General features: G+C 40.6%; 1 protein-coding gene across 2 annotated transcripts in view; it reads left to right on the top strand.

The window, feature by feature from the left end:
• SLC12A5 (solute carrier family 12 member 5) overlaps positions 1-24,059 on the top strand; it is a 139,572-nt gene that overhangs the window by 37,260 nt on the left and 78,253 nt on the right. For both annotated transcript variants that reach the window (XM_073606256.1, XM_073606255.1), the window contains exons 2-4: positions 5,132-5,211; positions 12,529-12,660; positions 17,263-17,409. In XM_073606256.1, coding sequence (XP_073462357.1) covers positions 5,132-5,211; positions 12,529-12,660; positions 17,263-17,409 — 359 coding nt within the window. The remainder of the gene's footprint in view (positions 1-5,131; positions 5,212-12,528; positions 12,661-17,262; positions 17,410-24,059) is intronic.

Genomic DNA, 24,059 nt, shown 5'->3' with positions numbered 1-24,059 from the left:
AAGTAATGCTGTTAAATTTGTGCTTGGAGACTTTGGTTCCTGCATTTGGTACAGTTAACTTACATCTGTGTGGTTGTAATGGCTCTGGAGCTTTCCACAGTCCAACATCAGAGCATGACCTTTTGTACTAGTACTCCCTAGTAGGTACTTGTCTTTGTAAGCTTGTGTTATTTACACCACATACTTCCCTTTGCTTGTAAAGCCTTGGTTTCATCACATTACTGTCTTCTGCAGTATAAACTGAACAAATATATTTCATATTAGTGATAGTGGGCATTAAAGCCCAAAACCACCTTTCTAAGAAATATGAAATAATAATACAGGGCAGTGAACTCATCAAATTTATAAGTAGTTGTAGATACATGTATTATATTTCCATACACCTACTTGTACAATCAAGTAGGTATCCACACAACCGTTAGTGAGATTATTCTTCTTACTATTATACAGGATTTATATAGCACCAATAGTTTGCACAGACAGCACAGTTACAATACAATTCAATAAAGGAGGAATCAGAGAGCCCTGCTTGTTACATAGTTACATAGTTAGTCAGGTTAAAAAAAGACACAAGTCCATCTAAAAAAAAATACAATCCCATATATACAATCCTTCAACCACAATTGATCCAGAGGAAGGCGAAAAACCCCAGCAAAGCAGGATCCAATTTGATACAGCGGTGGAAAAAATTCCTTCCTGATCCCCCTGAGAGGCAATCAGATTTTCCCTGGATCAACTTCACCTATAAATGTTAGTACCCAGTTATATTATGTTAGAACTTACAATCTCAACGGGAGGGTCAAGTGATTCAAAAGGTAATAACTGCGGGGGGATGAGCTGATGTAGAAAAATACAGTTGTTAGGTGGGGACAGGATAGGCTTCTTTGAAGAGAAGGCTTTTCAGGGATTGCCTAAAAGTGCAGTGTAGGAGACAGTTTGGGGTAGGGAGTTCCATAGGATGGGAGAGGCTCTGGAAAAGTCCTGGAGATAAGCATGGGAGGAGGTGACGAGGGAGCTAGAGAGCAGGAGGTCTTGGTAGGAACGAAGTGAAACGATTTGGTTGGTATTTGGAGACTAGGTTATTCATATTTTGCTTGTTGTCGTGGTTGTACTTGCATTCAATTTTGAGTTAGTAAAGTTAAAGTGTATGTAAATCCCTAATAATAAACCTCCCATATTTGTTCCCTTGGTCTGCTGAATACACCATTGGAAGCATTATGTTATAGCTGTTTGAAAAGTCGAAAAAAAATAAAGAAAATCAATTGATCTTGTCCTCTTCATACTTTGTGTGTTATCTCAAAAGAGAACTCCTAATTCATATCGTGGACTGTAGAATGTTGTAGAAATCTGAGTAGTTTAGAAAAAGACAATGGGCAGGGCTGACACCACTTATTTTTCTATACTTGCAGGGTTTTTAAAGGTATAAAACATGTGCATGCATTCCAAAAATGTACTACCTATAATTTTTGGTTTTCACTTTGGCTTGGCATACACTATAACTTTAAACCGCTATTTACTGCTGACAGTACAGTATGTCAACTCAAACAAAAAATGGCACCAATGGCTCCAATTTATAACCAGCTTTTTGAGTAAGTTTCACATGGAAGACACACAAAGCAAACAAAACAACAAAAGTACTCTTGCCAAATAGCTAGCAAACAAAAAAATATTTTTTACACGGTCTAACAAATTATGTTAAAAACAGAGGTTTTAGCTGCACAGCATTTACAAATATATGTGGAAGCTGCAGTGCCTCATCAGGATCCCCTGTATAGTAAGGTCCTGACTCAAAATTCTCATACACACAGGCCGAATATCAGCCGTTACAGTAGAAAGCGGACGACTTTTGGTCTGTGTGTACAGCTGCTCATCCAAAAGAAGCCAATCTCACCACCAGCTTCTGTTGAGCGAGCATGCTTGAAAACCAGCACCCAATCAGCATCCGATCAGCACTTGCAGCCAATGGCTGCGAGGGCTGGCTAGTGTGTTCTGAATACAATAGCACAGTGGAGGAGATTGCTGTACTAACATTGGATAGTTAGTATGGTGACCTCTCGTTTTTTTTTTTTTTTCTTTCAGCCCTTTGGGTTGAACGAAAAAAGACTTGATATATGTACTAGGCTTAACTTTTGAGAGCCTCCAAGTTGCAGTATACAGTATATGGCAATGAATTAATTAAGAGCAGGTATGCCTGGAGGCAGCCCATACCTCTTTAAAGGTACAGGGACACACCAGAAGCCCAGCAGAGCACAATGGCAAGTGAGAGCGTTCGGTGTGTCCCTGCACCCATTCCGCAAGATAACAAAAAACTGTAACTTTGCCAATGTATAACTAGCTTTTAGAGTAAAGTGTACATGGATGGGTTTTGCACAAAGCAAGCAATGCAAAATGTATTTCCAGCACACATAAGCCGGCCACAGACGAGTGGAAAACTGTACGTTCTGTCGATCGAAAAAAACGAAAATGCCGCATAGGAATTTGCCATCATTTGTTTTGTTTTCCTAAAACAAAATCCAGCATGTTGGATCAGGCACTTTCAATTGCAGCACAAAAAAGGCATGTCGCAGCTGGCACAATAATAATGCGAAAAACAAATAACACGACAATCAACCAGAATTTTAATTTGGTTTTCAACACATCTATGGCCTGCTTTACTAGCTAGCCAGCTGGTAAAAAAAAAATGTACTGTCTAACAAATTGTCTGTGTTAAGTCACTAGCAATAAATAAGAATCCCAAGTGTATGAGATACTTTTGTTCTAGTACAGGAGTATTCAGCAGACAGGTACTCTTTATATATGAAGTTTGCTCAAACTATTGGTACCTCTAATGGCCTAATATTATGTAATGGGTAAACAGTAAAACATGTATTTCCATGCCTCTAATTTCTAGGTGCATGAAGGGCCGCTTCTCTGCATAGCCAACATAGGCCATTTCATAGGGTGAGAGGCCTGCCATGGGCACCTGTGAGTGTGAAGAGAGAAGCTACTCAGGCGTTTTGTTCATCTTTTTTAGTTTAAATAGTGAGGTACAGGCAACACATTTTAGGGATTAGGGTTTCCTCCTTCTTCATGGCTTTGGGAGATATCGCATGGCTTGACTTACTTTGTCCAGGTGTTGCAGTATGCCTCATCAGGCTCTAGTCACAAAACCTGGGGTGATGGACCGTAGACCCCCACACATTTCTTTCAGCACATACTCATGTATTGAAAGGCTTTTGCCTCCCAATCTGTCCATTTCTGATCTCATTGTTGCTTTCTGTGCACGGTTTGTGCATTTTTGTTAAGGAGGTAGTATACTATTGTAGATATTGATAGTTCACTTGCTTCCAGCTCTGTATACCTGGCACCTACTAGCGAAGTAAGGTGACAGTTGATTCTGATCTTCCAGTCATCAGTTCAAGGTGTAGTGATGTAAGGAGGACAGGCTGTCTATTTGAGCCTCTCTATCTTATACAAAAGGAAAAAGAGGTGAGAAGGGGTGCAGGAGGATTCAGAGGTGGGCAGTGGGCCTACTGTAAAGGGGGGGGGGGGAGAATCATCAGCGTCATAGTTATGTGTTATGGAGGCCCATTGCATATCCATTAAGGGGGTTCATTGTCTCTCTAATATTCATCTCAAAGAAAATTTCTCCAGTGATTGTTTTCATAGCTTTGTATAGAGTATCCTTCCTCAGAGTAGAGTATGTGTTGTGGACCTGTTTGCCGTGGGTCTACACCTACCTTCCACTGCCGCCCCCACAATGCTTACATTTTGGAGTGAGTGTACAGCCACCTACATTGGGTAGAACTGCTTGCAAAAAGGAAAATGAGGTGCAGAAGGATTCAGAGGTGGGTAGTGGGGCTTCTGTAAAGGGGGTGCAGAAGTTAGCAATGGTGGAATAGGGGTGCAGTGGCGTAAAAGGGGTGTGGAGCAGAGGTTAGCAGTGCTGCGAAGGGGGTGAAGAGGTGAGCAGTAGGGGTGCAGTGATGTAAGGGGGAGGCAGAAATGAGCAGTGAGGGTGAGGGTGCATTGATTAGCAGCTGTGCAGTGATGGGAAGAGAGTAAGCCGTTTTGGACGAGGTATGCAGACATAAACGGTGCAAGGTGCAGAAGTAAGTGATGGATAAGGGGTACAAAGGTTATGGCTAGAAAAGGTGTTCTGAGGTTAGCAGTGAAGGAGATATGCAGTGTTAGCACCCTGTATCCAGAGCATATGTAATGGAAGAATTTTGTTTTCAAAAGTGATAGTACTGAGGTTTATATGTGTCTGTCAGACTTTCACTTATGGCACAGTGATTAAAGCATATTTTGTGGGTGCATGGACTTTAGCAAAGGTGTGCTGAGTATACAGTGAATAGGCTCAGATTCTAGACTAGTAACTATGCCTCTTTAAGCCCCTCCCACTGTGGCCATTCTCAATATTTGCCAAAACATTCTCCTTGCAAAGCCCAAGTCTTATTGGAATGGTGCTTAATATTCTTTTTTTCAATTAGATTTTTTGTTTTATTAGCAATATGTTAGCTGTTTACTTTACTTTTTGCTTTAAAATTATAAAAAAAAAAAATAAAAATAAGAACTAGACTTGGCTTTGCAAGACTTTTCTGGTATTTTGGTAATAATCTTCTTCTTGGGTCACAGCACAGTAACAATTTTTTATTTGGATCCTTGTATTAAAAAATGTTAGAACCCCTGTTATAGGTTTTCAAAGTACATAGATATTCACTTTATCCGCATGTATTTGTCAAATGCTATTACTAAGTGCATAAACCACTGTGTTGTGTTTAACAGCTCTGTGTCCCTTGTGCTTCTGTGGCCTAATAGTAGGTATCACATAGTCTGTAATGGCCATAGTTACACCCTTGGCTATGACCTGCGATCTGGCCCAGGGGGTAAGTAGTATAAATCAGCCCTGACAATTGTGTATATTTCAGATTTGCACTTCTGCTTCTCACATATTCAGCTCCCACGATGCAATAAGAGCTTTACTCATGCTCATACATGAGCTCTGCTGTTAATCAGCAGGATGTAAAGATGGACTATGTGCAAACACATAGCTCCTGGGGATATCAAGCCACAGAGTGCTTCTCATTAGCATTTTTGCTGCTCTCTAAATAGGATCAAAATGAATGATGATGCATCTTTTTTTTTCCAGGAGATGGAAATCCCAAGGAAAGTTCCCCGTTTATCAACAGTTCGGAGATTGATACAGGCAAAAACATGGCTTTGTTTGAGGTAAGAAGCAATCAACAGTAATAGCAATCAACAGCAACACTTAAATCTTCACTTTTTAAACTAGTCAGAGCAATGAAAGATGACATTTTATTGCCTGTTTTATTCCTTATTAAAGACCATGGTGCATATACAGATAATGGTTGTGCGTATGTCATGAAAGATGGCATGGCAGTACTAATGAAGCTATAGTTATTAATTATTATTGCTATTATTATTATATTGTTAAAAAAAATATACCAGAATAATAAAGAATGGGGTGGTTTGGTTTATATTCATTTACCCAAGTGTTTTTATTTTTGCAATTAAAAGCATTAAACTGCATCTTGGTGCATACACTTAGGCCTGGTTCACACCTATGCAGGTTGTAGTTGGTGCATTTTCCAGGTGCATTTTGCATTTTTCAATACACATTTTTTATCCATTGAAGTCTATGAGACCCAAAACAACCTGCTGTCTCCTGACCCTTTCCATAAAATGCACAGATGTGAATGTGACCCAAGGACTGTAGTGTGTTTTTGCAAAACTGAAAACGCACTAAAAAATGCATAGGTGTGAACCAGGCCTTATATCAGAGTACCCCCAGCACCCCTTCCCAGTCTTATGGTCAACTGTCCCCAATCTCAACAGGGCCTTATCATGTGCTCTGTAAGTCCATTCACTCCTCTGAACTCCCACGTAGAAACTTGTTTTCAGAAGACTATTCAAATGAATAGGATTGCAGGGTGCATGGGAGGGCCCAGCCTGAAAGACGTGTGACCAGTAATCGGTTAGCAATATCCCATTGGATCAGGGCAGGTGAGTATATCATTAGGAGTGGAAGTTGGTGGCAGGGGGTGCTCCAATATAAGTGTACCTACACCAAGGTTTTTTAAAACCCAACGAGAGTTAAAACATTTTCTTTTGTGGCAGGGGCATATGTCCTCTGTCAAGTTCTTATTGCTGTCTTTATCCTTATTGGGAACATTTTGATACTTTTAAACCTTAAATGGTTGTCATACTCCTGGTGCCTTACATCTCAGGCATAACTGTATCCTCTTATTGACTCGTATTCTCCTCCAGCCAGAATAGAAATTCAACTGAACCGATTCCCACATCCACACATTTGGTGTCAAAATACAATGACAGGGGAGGGTAGACTCCCCTGCCACACCGCTGTCAGAATACACAGAGCAGCGCTGCAACCTATTGGCTGCAGTGCTGATCAAACTGAAATTTTCCGGCAGTCCCATTCATGAGACGTTGATCATGTATGGTAATGGCCATACACGAACCAGAATTCGCCCAGTTCCTGCTGAAATGGCTGAATTTTGATACATACATGGCCAGTTTAAGCAGCCACATAGGTTGCCCTATCTCCTTCCTGAGTTTGGAGGTTATAACTAATACTCCTTCCGAGTTGTTAGAGGAAAGCAACTGTCAATTAATGAAGCTTTTTGTTTTCTTTAATTTCATTCTAACAGCACAATTGGTATATGAATGTGTAACAAATGGCTGTTGTAAAAAATTAGCTCAGGCAGGAGAGGCCACAGCCTCTATGGGAGCCTTCTAGTCTGACACTCAGTTGGACTGTTTGCCTGGAAGGGAATGCAAATAAATAATAACGATCAAGTATTTAATTATAGGTTGCTATGATAACAATTCAAGAGTCGAAATCATTGAAAATATTTTTTAATGTATCTAAATCCAATTAATATGTAATAACATTTATTAATATGTAATAATATGTAATATATTGCAGCTTACCAGTCCTACGATGTGGTGTCTGAATTAGTTTCCTTTGTTCAGGTTTTTTTTATCTTTTTTTTACCTGGTAAGGCCCCTTTCACACGAGGCGGACTCCGTTTCTACGGGAGATCTGTCCGTTGATCTCCGCTGAGCCGGTAGATGACAGGTCCCTCTCTGCTCACTGAGCGGGGAGGGGCTTGTCAGGCGCCGCTGCCGCCTATGGAGGGATCGGATGAAAACGGACAGCATGTCCGTTTTCATCAGATCTCACCCGATCCGCCAGCGACGGACCTGGACGTAGAGCCATCCGTCTGCTTTTAGCGGATCGGACGGAGTCGGATGTCAGCTTACATGTCTCCGCTGACATCCGACGCTCCATAGACTAACATGGAGCGCCCGTTCATGTCCGCCGTCAAAACCAACAGGCGGACCTGAACGGTCTGATCGTGTGAAAGGGGCCTAATACTGCAGATAACACACTTTTGGTCCCTTGGTGGCTAGACTCACAACCCCACTAAATCTGGAGGGAACCATGGTTGTCAATCTAGGCTGATCTCCTGGTTTGGATCACCAACATATCTTTCTCTCTTTATCTACATCACATGGGGGTGGAAGAATTTGTACAGTAGTTTACAAAAGATGGCTTAGAAGGAATTTATAATTGTTTGTGATTTCAGTTCACAGGAAGTGACAAGTAATGTCTGTGCTTGCTAAAAATGTTCTTAGTCTAAAAAAAATAAAAAGTAAAGCAGCCACCACATTTAACAGCTGGCAAGCTGCAATGTATGCCATTTTTGTTTTTGGGTGAAAGTACAGTGCCTTGAAAAAGCATTCATACCCCTTGAAATTTTCCACATTTTGTCATGTTACAACCAAAAACGTAAATGTAATTTACTGGGGTTTTATGTGATAGACCAACACAAAGTGGCACATAACTGTGAAGTGGAAGGAAAATGATAAATGGGTTTCAATTTTTTTTTTACAAATAAATATCTGAACAGTGTGGCGTGCATTTGTATTCAGACCCCCTAAGTCAATACTTTGTAGAACCGCCTTTCGCTGCAATTAAAGGTGCGAGTCTTTTTAGATATGTCTCTACCAGCTTTGCACATCTAGAGAGTGAAATTTTTGCCCATTCTTTTCTGTAAAATAGCTCAAGCTCTGTCAGATTGGATGGAGAGCGTCTGTGAACAGCAATTTTTAAGTCTTGCCACAAAATTTTAATTGGCTTTAGGTCTGGACTTTGACTGGCCCATTCTAACACATAAATGTGCTTTGATCTAAACCATTCCATTGTAGCTCTGGCTGTATGTTTAGGGTCGTTGTCCTGCTGGAAGGTGAACCTCTGCCCCAGTCTCAAGTCTTTTGCAGACTCTAACAGGTTTTCTTCTGAGATTGCCCTGTATTTGGCTCCATCCATCTTCCCATCAATTCTGACCAACTTCCCTGTCCCTGCTGAAGAAAAACATCCCCACAACATCATGCTGCCACCACCATGTTTAATGTGGGGATGGTGTTCTCAGGGCGATGTGCAGTGTTAGTTTTCCACCACACATAGCGTTTGCTTTTAGGCCAAAAAGTAAAATTTTGATCTCATCTGACCACCTTCTTCCACATGTTTGCTGTAACCCCCACGTGGCTTTTCACAAACTGCAAATGGGAATTCTTATGGCTTTTTTCAACAATGTCTTTCTTCTTGCCACTCTTCCATAAAGGCCAGATTTGTGGAGTGCACGACTAATAGTTGTCCTGTGGACAGATTCTCCCACCTGAGCTGTGGATCTCTGCAGCTCCTCCAGAGTTACCATGGGCCTCTTGGCTTCTTCTCTGATTGATGCTCTCCTTGCCCCGCCTGTCAGTTTAGGTGGACGGCCATGTCTTGGTAGGTTTTCAGTTTTGCCATACTCTTTCTATTTTCGGATTAAGGATTGAACAGTGCTCCGTGAGATGTTCAAAGCTTGGGATATTTTTTTATAACCGAACCTGGCTTTAAACTTCTCCACAACTTTATCCCTGATCTGTCTGGTGTGTTCCTTGGCCTTCACGGTGCTGTTGGTTTACTAAGGTTCCCTATCAAACCTCTGAGGGCTTCACAGAACAGCTGTATTTATATTGAGATTAAATTGCACACAGGTGGACTCTATTTAATAATTAGGTGACTTCTGAAGGCAATTGGTTCCACTAGATTTTAGTTAGGGGTATCAGAGTAAAGGGGGCTGAATACAAATGCACACCACACTTTTCATATATTTATTTGTAAAAAATGTTAAAAACCATTTATCATTTCCTTCCGCTTCACAATTATGTGCCACTTTGTGTTGGTCTATCACATAAAATCCCAATAAAATACATTTACGTCTTTGGTTGTAACATGACAAAATGTGGAAAATTTCAAGGGGCATGAATACCTTTTCAAGGCGCTGTATATCTAAAGACCAAAGGTGTTTGTTTTTGGACAGAGTAGAAAATGTTAAAACAGCTGACAGATTTTTTTTTTTTTTTTTTTTTTTGCCATCTGTGTCTTATTAGAAATATTCCCTTTCAATTCTTGTCCTATGTGTTTAATGAGAAGTGAGAGAATGTCTTTCAAAAATGAAGGAAATCTCCTTCTAGACAGTTGTCATGGTAACAAATGTCCCCACTGGAAGATTTTCCTTCTATTTCTCTTCTGGTGGCAACTAAAAATTGTGGATTTATCCTTACTTTTATTCCCAGTGACAGTGATTAGGACATTTTAAGAGGTTGAATTTCCTCAATGGGACAAAGACAGCTTAAAAAAAAATCAGAGGATGTAGAAGAAAGGTTTGGGACATAGAATCTCTTACAGCAGTAAATGTTCTTAGGTTTTAAGCAGTGTAGAGGTAATGATTTTTCTCATGCAGCTTTCCCAGGAATGGTGCCTGAAGGCTGGCCGTTTGCTTAAAGTGGTTGTAAACCTGCCATGGAATCTGAGCAAACTATATCTGTAGTGTTAACTTATCTCTCTCCAAAGCTCTAAGTGTTGTTTCTCTCTGGTGCTTTGTTCCTCTGTTATCAGCATGAGTCACTTCTGAGAAGTTTTCCGACACATGAGATAAATTTACGTTGGGAGGGAGAGATCAGAAAGGAGCAGTTCTTCTGCTGTGTGAAAGGGGGTTCCTTTCCTCCAATCAGCTCTCACACACTGTAACTGCAGTCCCTCCACCCTCTCCTCTGCCATCCTGACAGATGAAGAGAGATTTTTAACACTTTTCTGCCCTTTTTAAGGGGTGTAGAGAGTGGAAGACTGCAGATAAACAAGTAAACCGATATTGGAGGATTTGTTTAATCTCTGTGTATCATCTGATTGGTTTACAACCACTTAGTAGGGGCTAGGTGTACAAGAAGCACCAAAAGCAAAATGTGTAAAGTCCAGAATCAGTATTATTCAAAATCCTATGCTATAAAAAGCCAACATGCTGGTGTTCTAACCCCTTACCACTTTACTCGAATCCAAGGAGAATAGATGATTACACAAGTTAGAAAACCCAATGGCTATTGTTACCTCTTGATAAGCTGATGAGGGCTTCTTGGCAATAGCTGCTTCCTCACTTCTTTCATATAGAGCTACAGCTTGGATTTGGCTCTTTCTAAATCACTAGCTCAGAACAACTACTTAATGCAGGTTAGGAGTTTTGATTTCACATACTGCATTCTTTTTATATCTTGTTACAGCCAGGAAAGTGGCACTTTCGGAAGCAAGTCAGCAGTTGCTTCCCCTGAATTTTTGTTATGACATCTTTTCTTTAAATTAATTCAGCACCCTAAAATAGTGTATTAAGGCAACAAACGAAGAACTTACTACAAATTAATGCAGAATAAACCCCTTCGATGATGGGCACACCTTTCAACTTACTTAGAAAAGGAGTATAAGAGGGAGGGGGGAGGCGCCAACTGAGATAGACCTACTGTTAATAAAGTATTAGTTTAATATGTACACTTACAGGTTCACAGGGTTAAGATGCCCATCAGGGATAGAGGTGTCCTGGAGTATGCTGATGCTGCTCTGCAGACTCTGGTGACGTTCCCTCAGCCGTAGGGCTGTCACTAGAGCCTGCAGAGCAGCATCAGCATAACCCCTCCCTCTTATACTCCTTTCTTGCTGACAGAGGTAATGGACACCCTCTGAGGATGGCTGCCTCCCTTTTTTTCAAAATATACTGACTGACTAAGATGTGCTATTAAAGCCACCATTACACCATTTATAAAGGCATCACATCATTTGGAGCGCCGGAATCCCCTCCTTTTTATTCAACTTACTTAGGCAGGCCATATATATTACGAATTTCTAAGAAAGTTTCACAGTTCCTCCATCAACACAGACAGTGTTGACAGGAGAATCAGCAGTCTTCTCCCGGTGGGTGGAGGGGGGACAAAAGAAGCCATCCCCGCCTGGAGTAGACAGTGATTATTGCTAGCAGCTATAGCAGCCACTTGCGATAATCACAAGAGAATCTGGCAGGCTGATTGTGCTCAATTTATTCGATCGTTCAACTTGGTATATTCAGCCTGCCCATTTAGAGTTCGAACCGTGTATGGTCGGCCTTTGTCGGGGAAAGGAAAATCCTTTTATAGCAAAATATTTAGGCAGTAAACACAGCTTTTTCTTTCTTCCAGAAAGAATTGAAGAGATTGTAAAATTAAAAAGTTTAATTTTTTTTTTTTAAATAACAAACATATTATACTTTACCTGGTTTGTTAAATGGTTTTGCACAGATCTGCCCCAAACCTCCTTTTCTGGGATCTCCGCCAGCGATCTCAGCTCCTCCTTCCTTCTGAGTGCCCCCGTAGCAAATTGTTTGCTCCCTCTGCTGCTTCCATGTCCAGTGAGGAGAGCACCGCTGCTCTCGGGCACAGCATTTGATTGAGATCAGACTCGGGTAAGTATTTAGTGGAGATAGGGTGAGCTGAGCATGGAAAGTTTTTTACCCTATTGCAGAGAATGCATTAAGTTAAAAAAAACCTTAAAGTGGTTGTAAACCCCCCCCCCCCCCCAAAATAAAACCTGCAAGACAAAGGCATAATGAGCTAGTGTGCACACTAGCTCATTATGAAATACTCAGCTTTGATCAAAGCCCCCACAGCGGCCCCGGCCTACTGCTCTGCCCGGTGACATGTCTCCCGGAGTTATTTCCAGGTATCGCGGGCTCCAGCGCTGTGATTGGCAGGAGCCGCAATGATATCACTCCCGCGCATGCACGCGGGAGCCGCCGGTAATGGCACGTCAGCTGAAGCAATGGCACAAGCGTGCCGTTGCTTCAGTCCGCATGTGCTGATGACGTCGGCAGGTTTAGGAGATATCCACGATAGCTACAGGTGAGCCTTATTATAGGCTTACCTGTAGTGAAAAGTGGTTGTAAAGGATTTACAACCACTTTAAGCCTTTAGAGTTTTGGTTACAAAGAGGAACTGTCCCCTCAAATGAAGGATATTTGTGAGCTTGCAAATGCCTCCCCATATACTGTAGGACACCATGATGTATAAGTACCTCTGTAGGATTACAGCACCTTTACACTTTCATGCCTTTTTAACTTTACCTAACCTACGCTTCTTCTTTAATCTCTTGTACTACAGGAGGAAATGGACACAAGTCCTATGGTCTCCTCACTTCTTAGCGGTTTGGCCAACTATACCAATCTGACACAAGGTGTACGGGAGCATGAAGAAGCAGAGAACAATGAAGGGGCAAAGAAGAAGCCAATTCAGGTGAGATTCCATTTTTTACTTTCTAAAGATGCTTACTGCTATTCTATAATATACTGTATACTGAATATCTATTTCCAGAAAATCCATTCTTAATCCAATATAAACCAGATTCTGTTCTTCACAGTTCATCATCTGACACTATAGGACTCTCATAGGCAAAATGTAATTTCAAATGCAAAATTAATTATAACCATTACCAAAAAGATCAGATAGGAAGGAGAAAGTAAATTAAAGAATAAGTGCATTTTAATACAAAGTGCATTTATCCTTGTTACCCCTTCTCCTGACCTGACCTAACACACCGTCCCCCCATCCCCCCTCCTCCTCATCCTCCTCCTCATCCTCCTCATTCTCCTTCACCACCCTCCACCCTCCATGGATGCAAACTTACTTCAATCTGAAAGCTAGGGTTCCGCAGTTTATTTACATCCAGCGTTGCAAGTATTTTTTGCCCCATGGACCTCTAAAGGGCTGTGTCCCAGTGTTGGCGACAATCAGAGAAGGTCCCATAGGTTCTGCGGAGCTGTAATGCTCAGGTGTGGCCAGGACAGTGAAGACTTGCGGCTCTGGATTTACACAAACAGAGGGGCCATGACCATTGGATGGAGGTAAGTAGGCACCTGTGGAGGGGGAGAATGGATTAGGTTAGGTCAGGGAAAAGGGGAAATAAGGTAAGTGCACTTTGTTTTAAAGTGCGCTTATCTTTTAAAATGTATCTTTTGCTGCCTGTGCCCCATCTGGAACATTCACTTTCACTTTTTGGCACAACAGGAAGTGAGAGGAAATCTCTCCAAAATAAGGGGAAACCCCATTGTAGGCAACTGTCAATGTAACAGCTATCCCTGTAGGGGGATATCTGATCACCTCCTAGTCTGGTGACATTACATATTTGGATTTCCCATCACTTTCTGTCTCAATGACAGTGCTCCCCAGGACAAGAAGAAAGGGTGAATATCCTCAGCAAAAAAAAAAATACACAGGTTACCCCCTAATGGGTTCCTCAAAACAGACAGCAGCTTGCCAGGAGCTGACTGATGCTCAGGGGTCTCATTCTCTCTACTTTGGCAGCCCACTAGTGTAGTAGTGCTTTACAATTTTGTGCCCAGATACAGGCAGCTCCTTAAAGAGTCAGATAATTAGGGTTCTATTTATGAAAAATGTACCTAATATTTCGCCCAGCGAATCTGCATGTACCTCTGTTCTCCGGGGATAAAACAAATGTTCTGTAGGCTTTTTTCTCCACTGAATGACTGTTCTTTTATGATGAGCAGTGGTAAAATACTGCATTATGGCCACTAGATGTAGGTGAGGGGCATTGGAAATACATACATCTTTGTTGCAACAGATACAATTTAACAATTTTAGAGAATGCTAGAGAATTAGCAAATTATTGTAACCAATAAATAGTTACATTTATTTGCCTATTCTCTCCAAGAACATTTGTTTTTGCCAAATTTACACAGAATGTACATGCAGATTTACTAGCTATTTGAATTTATTTAAAAATACCACCATTTGTTGAATAAAATGGAGGAGTTCTTTAAACAGCTTTTATCGGCAAGGCTAACCAACATCAGACTACTGCAAAAGGTGAACTGCTTAGACGCCCGACAAATGCAACAACTGTCTGAAGCCCGCTCGGCAACAGCAGCAAGTGAACTGGTCTCTACAGAAGCAGATACAGGCCCTGTTGAGAGGCAGATGGTGGCATCTACACTTCAACAGCTGGTAGAGAGTGCTTTACAGAAATTGTCTCATGGAGGATGATGTTGAAGCCTACCTCAGAGCCGCGGAACATGAGAAGCTACCTGAGGAGCAGTGGGTTGATGTCCCAGCATCCTTTTTAATAGGGGAGCTTTAAAAAGCCTACTTTAACGTAAAAACTCAGGATGCCAAGAAGTATCCCCAAACTCAGAAGAGAAATCCTAGCCAGGGTTACCATAACTATCCAAGCACAGTGTGTTTACATAGGGATATGGCCCTGGGAAGCCTGCAAGGTCCCAGATGTATGATTTGTACCACCTTAAAAACAATTGGTTGCAAACAGGGAAGCCCAACCCTGCTTAGATTGTGGAGCAAGTGGTCTGTGACTGTTACGGTAGAGCCCTTAAGATACAGTGGTGCAATAGACAAAAAGACTCCAAGAGTGTAGATGAGCTGGTGTCCCCTATGGAGCAATGTACTGCTACCAAGCTCTATCTCTGGGATCTGCCTTCCAAGTCGGTAAAAACCCTGGAAAAAGGAAAACATCATCCTTGGGTTTCCAAGGAATTAACAGGTTCCTAAGTTGCCATATATGAAGGCCTCCTAGCCCAAAATAAGTATGTTCCTTGTGAGAGACATATTAGGTGCTGTCTGTGCCAAGGACTGGGACATGTGGCTGCCAATTGTTGGCTAGTTGATGTTGCCATTTTTAAACTTGTCTGGGATTCTCATCTACAGAAGGCAGTTTTAGATTCCATTTGTAAGCCTGGGTTAACAGCCAATCCAAAAAAAATAGCAATAGGCCTGGAGGAAGCCTGGTATTTGGGATACAGCATTAGGTGGGAGTTCATGAAGCCTCCAATGGACAAGAATGAAGCAATTAAATGCTGGCCAAAAGCCAGTGTGAAAAAAACAACCAAGAGCCTTTCTAGTGATTGTAGAATGCTGCCAGAGGTCTATGACTAACTTTGTGACTATTCTAGAGTTGAAGGCAGTATTGCATATGAAACCAGTATTAACCACCCCTAACTTCAGTCAAACTTTTTTTGAATGAACAAACAGATACAAGTACAAACAGATAATGGCCTGGGAGCAGTCTTGTCTCAGGAAGTTATTGGGGAAGACCATCCAGTAACATACCTCAGCTGGAAATGTACCTCTTGCTGTTAGGAACTATTCAATAGTTGAAAGGGAGTGCCCGGCCATAAAGTGGGAACTAGAGTCATTGAGGTATTACCTTTTGGGCAAACAGTTCCAATTGATTACAGATCATTCTTCATCATTTATTAATTACAGTGGATATTGCAGAACAAAGGGAGCAATGAAAGGGACTGGAGATCATTTTGGGCTCTGCAAGACTTTAAATTTTAACCACCTGCCTACTGGGCACTTTCACCCCCAGGCCAGTTTTCAGCTTTCAGTGCTGTCGCACTTTGAACGACAAGTGCTTAGTCATGCAACACTGTACCCAAATAACATATTTAGCATTTTTTTTGAGACAGAAAGAGCTTTCTTTTGGTGGTATTTAATCACCACTGGGGTTTTTATTTTTTGCTAACCAAACGAAAAAAGAAAAAAAAAATGTCTTTGTTTTTTGTTATAAAATTTTGCAAATAAGTAATTTTTATTCTTCACTGATGTGCGCTGATGAGGCTGCACTGGATGGGCACTGATGAGGCTGCACTGTTATGCTGCACTGATGGACACTGGTTGGCACTGATGGGGCTGCACTGATCATCAGGGCACTAATTATCAGTGCCCTAATTATCAGTGTAAATATCCCTGTCACAGGATAGCTGGTTATTGGCTTTCCTTTCCTCACATTAAGGAGCTGTGATTGGACACAGCTGATCACATGGTAAAGGGTCACTGTGATTGGTCCTTTACTTCGATCTGTGATCAGCTGTGTCTGACGGACACATTGATCACAGAGCACGCCTAATGCGTGCCCCGGAGGCGTGCAGGAGGGTTGGGGTTCTGGGAGAACATCAATAGATGCCCTTCCAGAACTGGACGACCATGCTGTAGCCGTCTTTCCTGTTCTGGGTCCTGGAACTCAAAGGCTTTGTTGAGCTTTGGGTGGAAAAAAGTCTTTGTTCCTAGGTTCACATCCTACCTGGTAGCCAGACTTTATTAGCCTCAGCTATGCACAGTCTTTTATATACAGGAGCTGACTTTAGCTCAGGACTCTCTCATGCTCTTTCTGCTATGGAGGCATGCTGCTGTGTGAAAATACTGACTGTTGACAGAAATCTAAAAGGGTAGATGTGGTGCCTGTTTGTTTTGGGGAACCCATTAGAGGCACCCGATTCATCAGAAACTGAGCAGAGTTTAGTTGGTTGCTCGAACTAGCAGATGTTTTGTTTGATGCTATAGACTTGCTGTACAAATTCCTTCTGCATTGAAAAATGTGTTTTTTTGTTGCATTGCTGAGTAGAAGTGAAGGACAAACCTGCTTGAACTGTTCCTGGGTATCCCTGTCTCATGCATGGCTTACTGCTGCCACCTCCAGTTGAACCTGCTCCCTTACAATATATACAATATATGTATATCAGAGTACCAAACTGGAAATGCTGATAAACATTTGCATATAAGATACCATTGAATCATTTATTTTTTACAAATAAAGAATTGACTGAAAAAAATCAGCCAATTAACCAAATGTCTACCGTGTTGTGTTATTTGCAATATGTTAGAAAGTAATCATAACTAGTCATAATGTTGAAACCTGAGAGATTCCATAGCACCTGTCAAACTGGCCTTACCAATCTGACTATTCTGATCCTATAAAATAGTTTTCTTTCAGAAAAATGCTAAGGGTAATCCTGCTGATGCAAACATCTGGCATGTACTTACGTTCATTCTTTCTTTCTTTCTTTCTTTCTTCCTTCCTTCCAGGCTCCACGGATGGGAACCTTCATGGGGGTGTACCTTCCCTGCCTACAAAATATTTTTGGTGTCATCCTCTTTCTTCGTCTTACTTGGGTGGTGGGAGTTGGTGGTATTCTGGAGTCATTCCTTATGGTCCTCATGTGCTGTTCCTGCGTGAGTATGGGACCAGAGAAATAGATGGGGAGGGACAATAGCTCAGGTTTTTAGGAAGAGACAATGAGTAGTTTAAGATAGCAACATTAATTTCAAGACCCTTTGACAGAACACATCAGGTAGGAGACCCACACTGAGAAGACACAATGTTTTATGATGATTGTTTTTGGCATATTAACAGTGGCTATAGACTGGGCAGTTTTTCATCTAATAATTAAGAACTCTGTATAAATTCCCATGGTGGGTCCTCCTCCCTCCCAACCATACCTACAAAAATCTTGTCTTATTTTTATTTACATTTCCTTGTAAGCTAGTTTATCTGTACAGAATTATTGGCAATTGGTTTGCACGCTTATGTTTGAATAGACAAACTGTGCCTTCTGACCCACTGACTGGTGGCTCTTATCCACAGACTGGTGGCACTACAGATGATATCCAGGGGTGACAATTTTTGAGATGAGGGAGGCTGGAACCTCACAATGTTGCTATGTGGGGGGAGTTTTATTTTTTAAGAACATCCCCAGATAAAAGCAAGTTAATTTGAACTCTGTAGACACCAATGCCTTTATATGTCTCAGAAGGCAAATCATAGATGAAATATCTGCCCGTATATATGCCCATTGTAACAGTTTTCACTGACTGACATCTATTTTAATACATCTGCTATTAAGTAGGGTACTGAAGAAAAACTCCAAGAAAACGTTGTTCTAGTCAATGATTCTCAAGCCCTTTTGGCTAAGTTTCCCATAATTGCAGATTTGAATGTATGCCAGCGCAGGTACACTACTTCAGAAAAGTTGTGTTTATCACTGATGTTCTGTGTTTTTCTTTCTTGCTGACCTTTAAATCATCATGTATCCTTTCCCGTTTCCATCTTCCTACCACACGTTACTGCATCTTCTCCCGCTTACATCCCCACTGATGCATTTCATAGCCTTTCTACTTTCATCTTATAGACAATACAGTCCAGCAAGTCAGCAACATTGAACAGTATGGAGCAGGACTGGCCCCGTAACCCTTAACACATACATCCATTGCTCTATAGCAGATATATTTAAAGTAGCCACAAACTAATCATTTGATAAACTGCAGAGGAAAAGGGAGCTGTTGCTCATAATTAACATATTCTCTTTTTTTCTGCAAGGGTTAAAAAACGAAAGTTAAAGGGTCAGTCTACCCAAAAGTGATGATTAGTTATAGGTGAAACCTGGTGGGCTGGAGTCAGTTCCTGGCTTCTTATATGTTTTGGACAATCCCTCAGTGAGATCTTCCTGTCGTTATTCACAGATCTGTTCCTGTCTACCTAGGGGGTTTTGGCTATTTCCACTTACTTTTGTGTCTTCCAGCACCTCCTTTTATATTCTATATAATATGAAATACAGAAAAAATCAGGAAGAGTGGGAATCCCTTATGGGTGTGCAAATCTAAGAGCTCAAGCTCAGAGATCTCACCAGTAGAGTCGCTACGAGATATAAGAAATTGTCAGAGGTTTAAAACTACCCTTGCAGTGGAGCTCCCCATGCCTTGCATTGGTTTAATTTAGCAAGAGAAGTTTTAAATTTTCCCTGGAGTTCAGCTTTAACTTTCCAGTATCTACCAAAAACTGAAATATCCATTTTGGGAGAAATTACTGTTAAATACCTGATATATTTTCTGTTGACAATAGAACTATATTTTGCTTGTTTAAAGGGGTCAGCAGATCCAAAAAAAGATATTTCAGTTTTGTGTAGACTCAAGGGCATTTATTCAACCAGCAATTTATTTTCAGTGGCAGCAAGATCTGAGCCAGGTGTTTTTAACCTTTTTACAATTACAGACCCCCAAGGGATTGCGCGATAGGCTCCAATACCCCCTTCACTAGACTGTCAAAATCACCGTCTTCGCCAGTTTTATTGGGCACCAGTATAATTTCAAAGATATCATTAGCTTCCCTTTTTATATATGGATAGCGTGGTAATAAAAAATCCAAAATCTGACATCAAGTCTGTTTTTCTACTTTTATGTCAGGTTTAAAAATGCACAAAACCCTAGTTTATTATGCTTTTAAATTATTCCGTAATCCAGTTTCATACCCCCATTAATGGGTTCCTACACTGTCAAGAGGTTTGGATACCCCCTGGTTAAGAATTCCTGGTCTAAGATCCTAAGTTACTCTTTATTTGAGGATATGTACATTGAGAAACATGAGAGTGTAGCAGATATAGGGCATGGTGAGATTTCGTCCCTGGAGACCCCAAGAGATATATCAGAGAGTACGGGTGATTGCACTCACCAGCAGTCATTCATAACTGGAATCAGTTTTGAGCGAACAGACCCTTTAAACTTTTTTTTTTAACAGTTCTACTTCTTTTTTGTTTTCTGAGCCAGGCTATCACGACACATTCCATATATAGTTCTTGTGCTTCATATCACATTGACTGAATGAGCAATGTTGTATTACATAACAGTGTCCCTTTTCACATTCGTTCATTTTTTCTTTGCCCATCCTGTCTGACTTTACTGCCAGTATCTGTGTCTGATATCACTCCCACTCTCCATCAGATTGCTTCCACTGCCAGAGCTTACCCATAATTGAGCAAAGTGGAACTGTTTCCTGAATTATCGCCTAGTTTTGTATTCTATTGCAAGTGCTAATTTGAAATGAGCGCTATTTGGCTAGCACTTAAATTGCAATACCCATTTGTGTTCTAGGTTATTAAGTTAAAGAGGTGGAAGTCATTCAATTAAGGCTGCCAAAGAAGATCTTATGCCAAACTGATAATGTTCAAGGAGACAGAGCTTGCAATAGGAAAGAAATGCACAAGGGGGTGGTAAATTGCAAACATCCTGTCCCGTGCTTAAAGCGAATGTGTTAATATAAAATAGTGTCTAAACTAAAGTTACTTTGCAGTAGTGGGCGTCATAAAGTGCACAGCACCATGGGAGCCCCAAAACTTTAAGCATATATGGTATGCAGATGCTGATTACTTTGTTGGAGCTTAGGTATGCCCCAGAATGCATGGCAGGTGCCTTGGCAACCTATTGCTGGAACTGTGTGAGTTCATTTAAAAAAAAATATTACTTAAAGTTCATCTTAACCCCAAAACAATTATGTAATATATTGCAGCTTACCAATCCTTAGATGTGGTGGCTGCATTCCTTTTCTTTTATTAGGTTTTTTCCTGATATTTTCACCTGGTAACACACTTCCTGTCCTGGAGTGACAACATTCACTCACTGTACTGTATCTGTGGAAGAACAGTGTTGTCACTCTAAGACAGAAAGTGTGTTAGGGCTAGAAAACACCGGAAAATGAGAAAAGAAAGCACTCACAATGCCACATCTGTAAATTGAAGGAGCAACAAAAAAAGGGGTACTAAATAAGTAACCAAAGGTCGGACTTTAGAGGCATGGAAACAATGGAGAAATAACAAAAATAACGTTTATTGAAAAAAGTACATGGTATAATCAGTGTTCAAAAGATTAAAAATCATATAAGATGATACAATTTGTACAATGAGCCCTTCTGCGTCTACGCATTTCGCCGTTAGGCTTCTTCAGGACACGATCAAGGTTCAAAGACATAACAAAAAAAGAAAAAAGGGAGAGCGAATCTCACTATCTTATGATGGGTTAGGCCTCCTGTACAAATCTTCAATAGCCGGAAGGTTACCAAAAATGTGGAATGCTTCTGGCAAGCTGTGAAAAAGTAAACAGCGCGCAACTGGTTTAGTAAGTAAACTTAGGGTGTTGCTACAACAGGGGCAGATGTGCGTCTCATGTCAAACAGTGACAAAAACCATCAAAAAAATACCACTGGGAAATCCAGGATACAATGGGGAAAAGCACTAGTGAAACTCAATAACGCTAGTGGCATGTAATACAGCCCAACTAACATACAATGCCCATAGGAGAAGGATATGAAAACTAAGACGGACGAATATGCCCCTGGTAACCTTCCGGCTATTGGAGATTTGTACATGAGGCCTAGCCCATCATAAGATAGTGAGATTCGCTCTCCCTTTTTTCTTTTTTGTTATGTCTCTGAACCTTGATCGTGTCCTGAAGAAGCCTAACTGCAAAACGCGTCAAGAACAAGGGCTCATTGTACAAATTCTATCATCTTATATGATTTTTAATCTTTTGAACACTGTGATTATACAATGTACTTTTTTCAATAAACGTTATTTTTGTTATTTCTCCATTGTTTCCATGTCTCTAAAGTCCGACCTTTGGTTACTTATTTAGTACCCCTTTTTTTGTTCCGGCTACAAAACACCCTCCCCACTCATCATTCCCCTAACATGGGGAGGTGTTTTGTAGCTCACAGAGAGAATTCATGCAGGGCTGATAACAATTTCAGTGCAGCGTTGTTTGCTGTCTACAGGAAGTTAGGAGCTCACTAGATTTTACCAACTATCTTTTCACTTACTGCACAAACATAACAAAATGCTTTTCATGGTATATTTAACAGAGCAAAAGGATTCAAATAAGATATGTTTATTGTTAGGCTTTATATATATTTTTTTATTTTTAAAAAAGTAATGGCAGTTTTTGAGGCATGTAATATTAAGTGTACAAAATAAAATATGTTTTTTTGTCTAAAAGGGTATTTCCCATAACTTTGGTTAAATTTTGTCTTTTTTTTCCTGTTTTGAGTTTGCAATAGGAAGGAAGTAAAGGGAAATGAGGGGAAATCTCTCACAGAGTCTTGGATAAGAGTAAAAACCCATACCTCCCAACTTTTTGAGATGGGAATGAGGGACACCCATTAACAAAAGTATGCAGGCATAGGACACCTCCTCAGCCATGCCCGCCTTAAAGGAGAATTGTTAAAAAAAAAAAAAGATTGCTTAAACCCTCAAGTGCTTTTTTATCACTACTATTCCTTTATATTGGCTTTTGGAATTTACAGATGCAGTAGTTTAGACATTGGATGAAAGGTTTAGCTCTGGGAAACACTTTTTTGGTAGATAAAAAGTGCATTTTATATACAATTTTATATATATATATATATATATATATATATATATATATATATATATATATATATATATATATATATATATGGCCAATATGAGGGACAAATGAGGAGGAAAGAGGGACAGAGGGCCTGTGTTCCAAATGAGGGACAGTCCCACTAAATCGGGGACAGTTGGGAGCTATGAAAACCCATCAGGAGTTCTAATCCTTTTACATCCTATCCAAAACTAGAAGAAAATGTTTTGACTTGATATACTTTTTAAAGAATGCCTAAAGCTGAAACTATTTTCTTTTGTTTTGGCCCTTTCACTTCTTGTTATGTAAAGTGAGAGAAATGGCATCCAGAAAGATTTCCCAGTTGGAAAAAATTGTTGTTCTGCAGACAACTTTCAGTCCAGGAGACACTTCCTCTGAGTCAAGGTCCTGGACCCACCCCAGACTGTGACTGGACATTGAATGGAGAAGCAGCAGAGTGATGAGCTCATCTCTCTGACTCTCTGCTCTTTTCTCCTATCAGCATGCCTCTTGTCAGCACATAAACTGATCGGCTCCTTTTACTGCTTCTTCCTCTCACATTCCAGCCTTGCTGCACAGGGATTGCATAAGGCTGATATCAGATCAAATTCAGATAGTTACACTGCTTGCATTTAAAAAATATATTTAATTGTGTATTAAATATAATTTATATCTGTCTAGAATTCAGCTGTAAATCAGCCTATTACATAAATCTACATTTTAATAAAATGTTATACATTTTAATAATATTGCTCTAAATTTGTGCTATTAGTTGCTACTACATGTGGCAGTACAGTATGTGTAGCAATTTCTAGCTATTAAACCATATCTAAACCCAGGACAGAAAATGTAATATATGGCAAATACATTTTTAACTGATGGTCCAGTCATTAATATAGTTCCAGAATTAATAATCAAGGGAAGGGAAATTGGCGCTGCTTACAACAAATGTTAAAATAAGGTGTGTGCTACCACTTGTGGTACTACATGAAATTAATATATTCCTAATATATAACAGTATCCGTGAATATGTTTTCTATTTAAGGCGGGTGTCATAAATATAAACAACCAAATATAGTGAGAAAAATTATTAGATTTGCAGAAAAAAGTGTATTTATTACTTTTTGTTGCAAATGAGCCTGAAAAGCATTGCAACCGCAATCAGTGGATCATGGGTGCAATGCCAGGTTCCTGCAGACTCTTCCTCCAGCTTAAGGTATTGGCTTTCAGTTACTAAACTGGAGGAAGCGTCAGTGGATTGTGAGGGCGGACAACGATCACCACATCTTTATTATATTGAGAATAACAAGTTCAACTCCTGAATGATGAGTGACCCCCACACAATATCGGGGAAGATCGGTAATTGGGGGTGTGGGGGGATCTGCTTGCCCCCATGTTACATGATGCACCCTTAATATGGGTGCAACATGTAACATGGTCTTAAAGGTGGAGTTAGCCTTTAAAAATGACCTATTACATGCGATTTTAGTAGTACAATCACACTAGCAGGAATCCCATGTCTAAGGCCCCTTTCACACTGGGGCGGTGGGGGCGTCGGTGGTAAAACAGCGCTATTTTTAGCGCTGTTTTACCGTCGTTTTTGCGGCTGTATTAGGCCGCTAGCGGTGCGGTTTAAAAAGGGTTAAATCTGCTCGTACAGCGCGGCTATAGCC

This window comes from Aquarana catesbeiana, linkage group LG12 (genome assembly GCF_042186555.1).
Source record: "Aquarana catesbeiana isolate 2022-GZ linkage group LG12, ASM4218655v1, whole genome shotgun sequence".
Classification (NCBI taxonomy): domain Eukaryota; kingdom Metazoa; phylum Chordata; class Amphibia; order Anura; family Ranidae; genus Aquarana; species Aquarana catesbeiana.
Note: the sequence above shows the minus strand (reverse complement) of the source record. Positions and strands in the feature narration are given on the sequence as shown.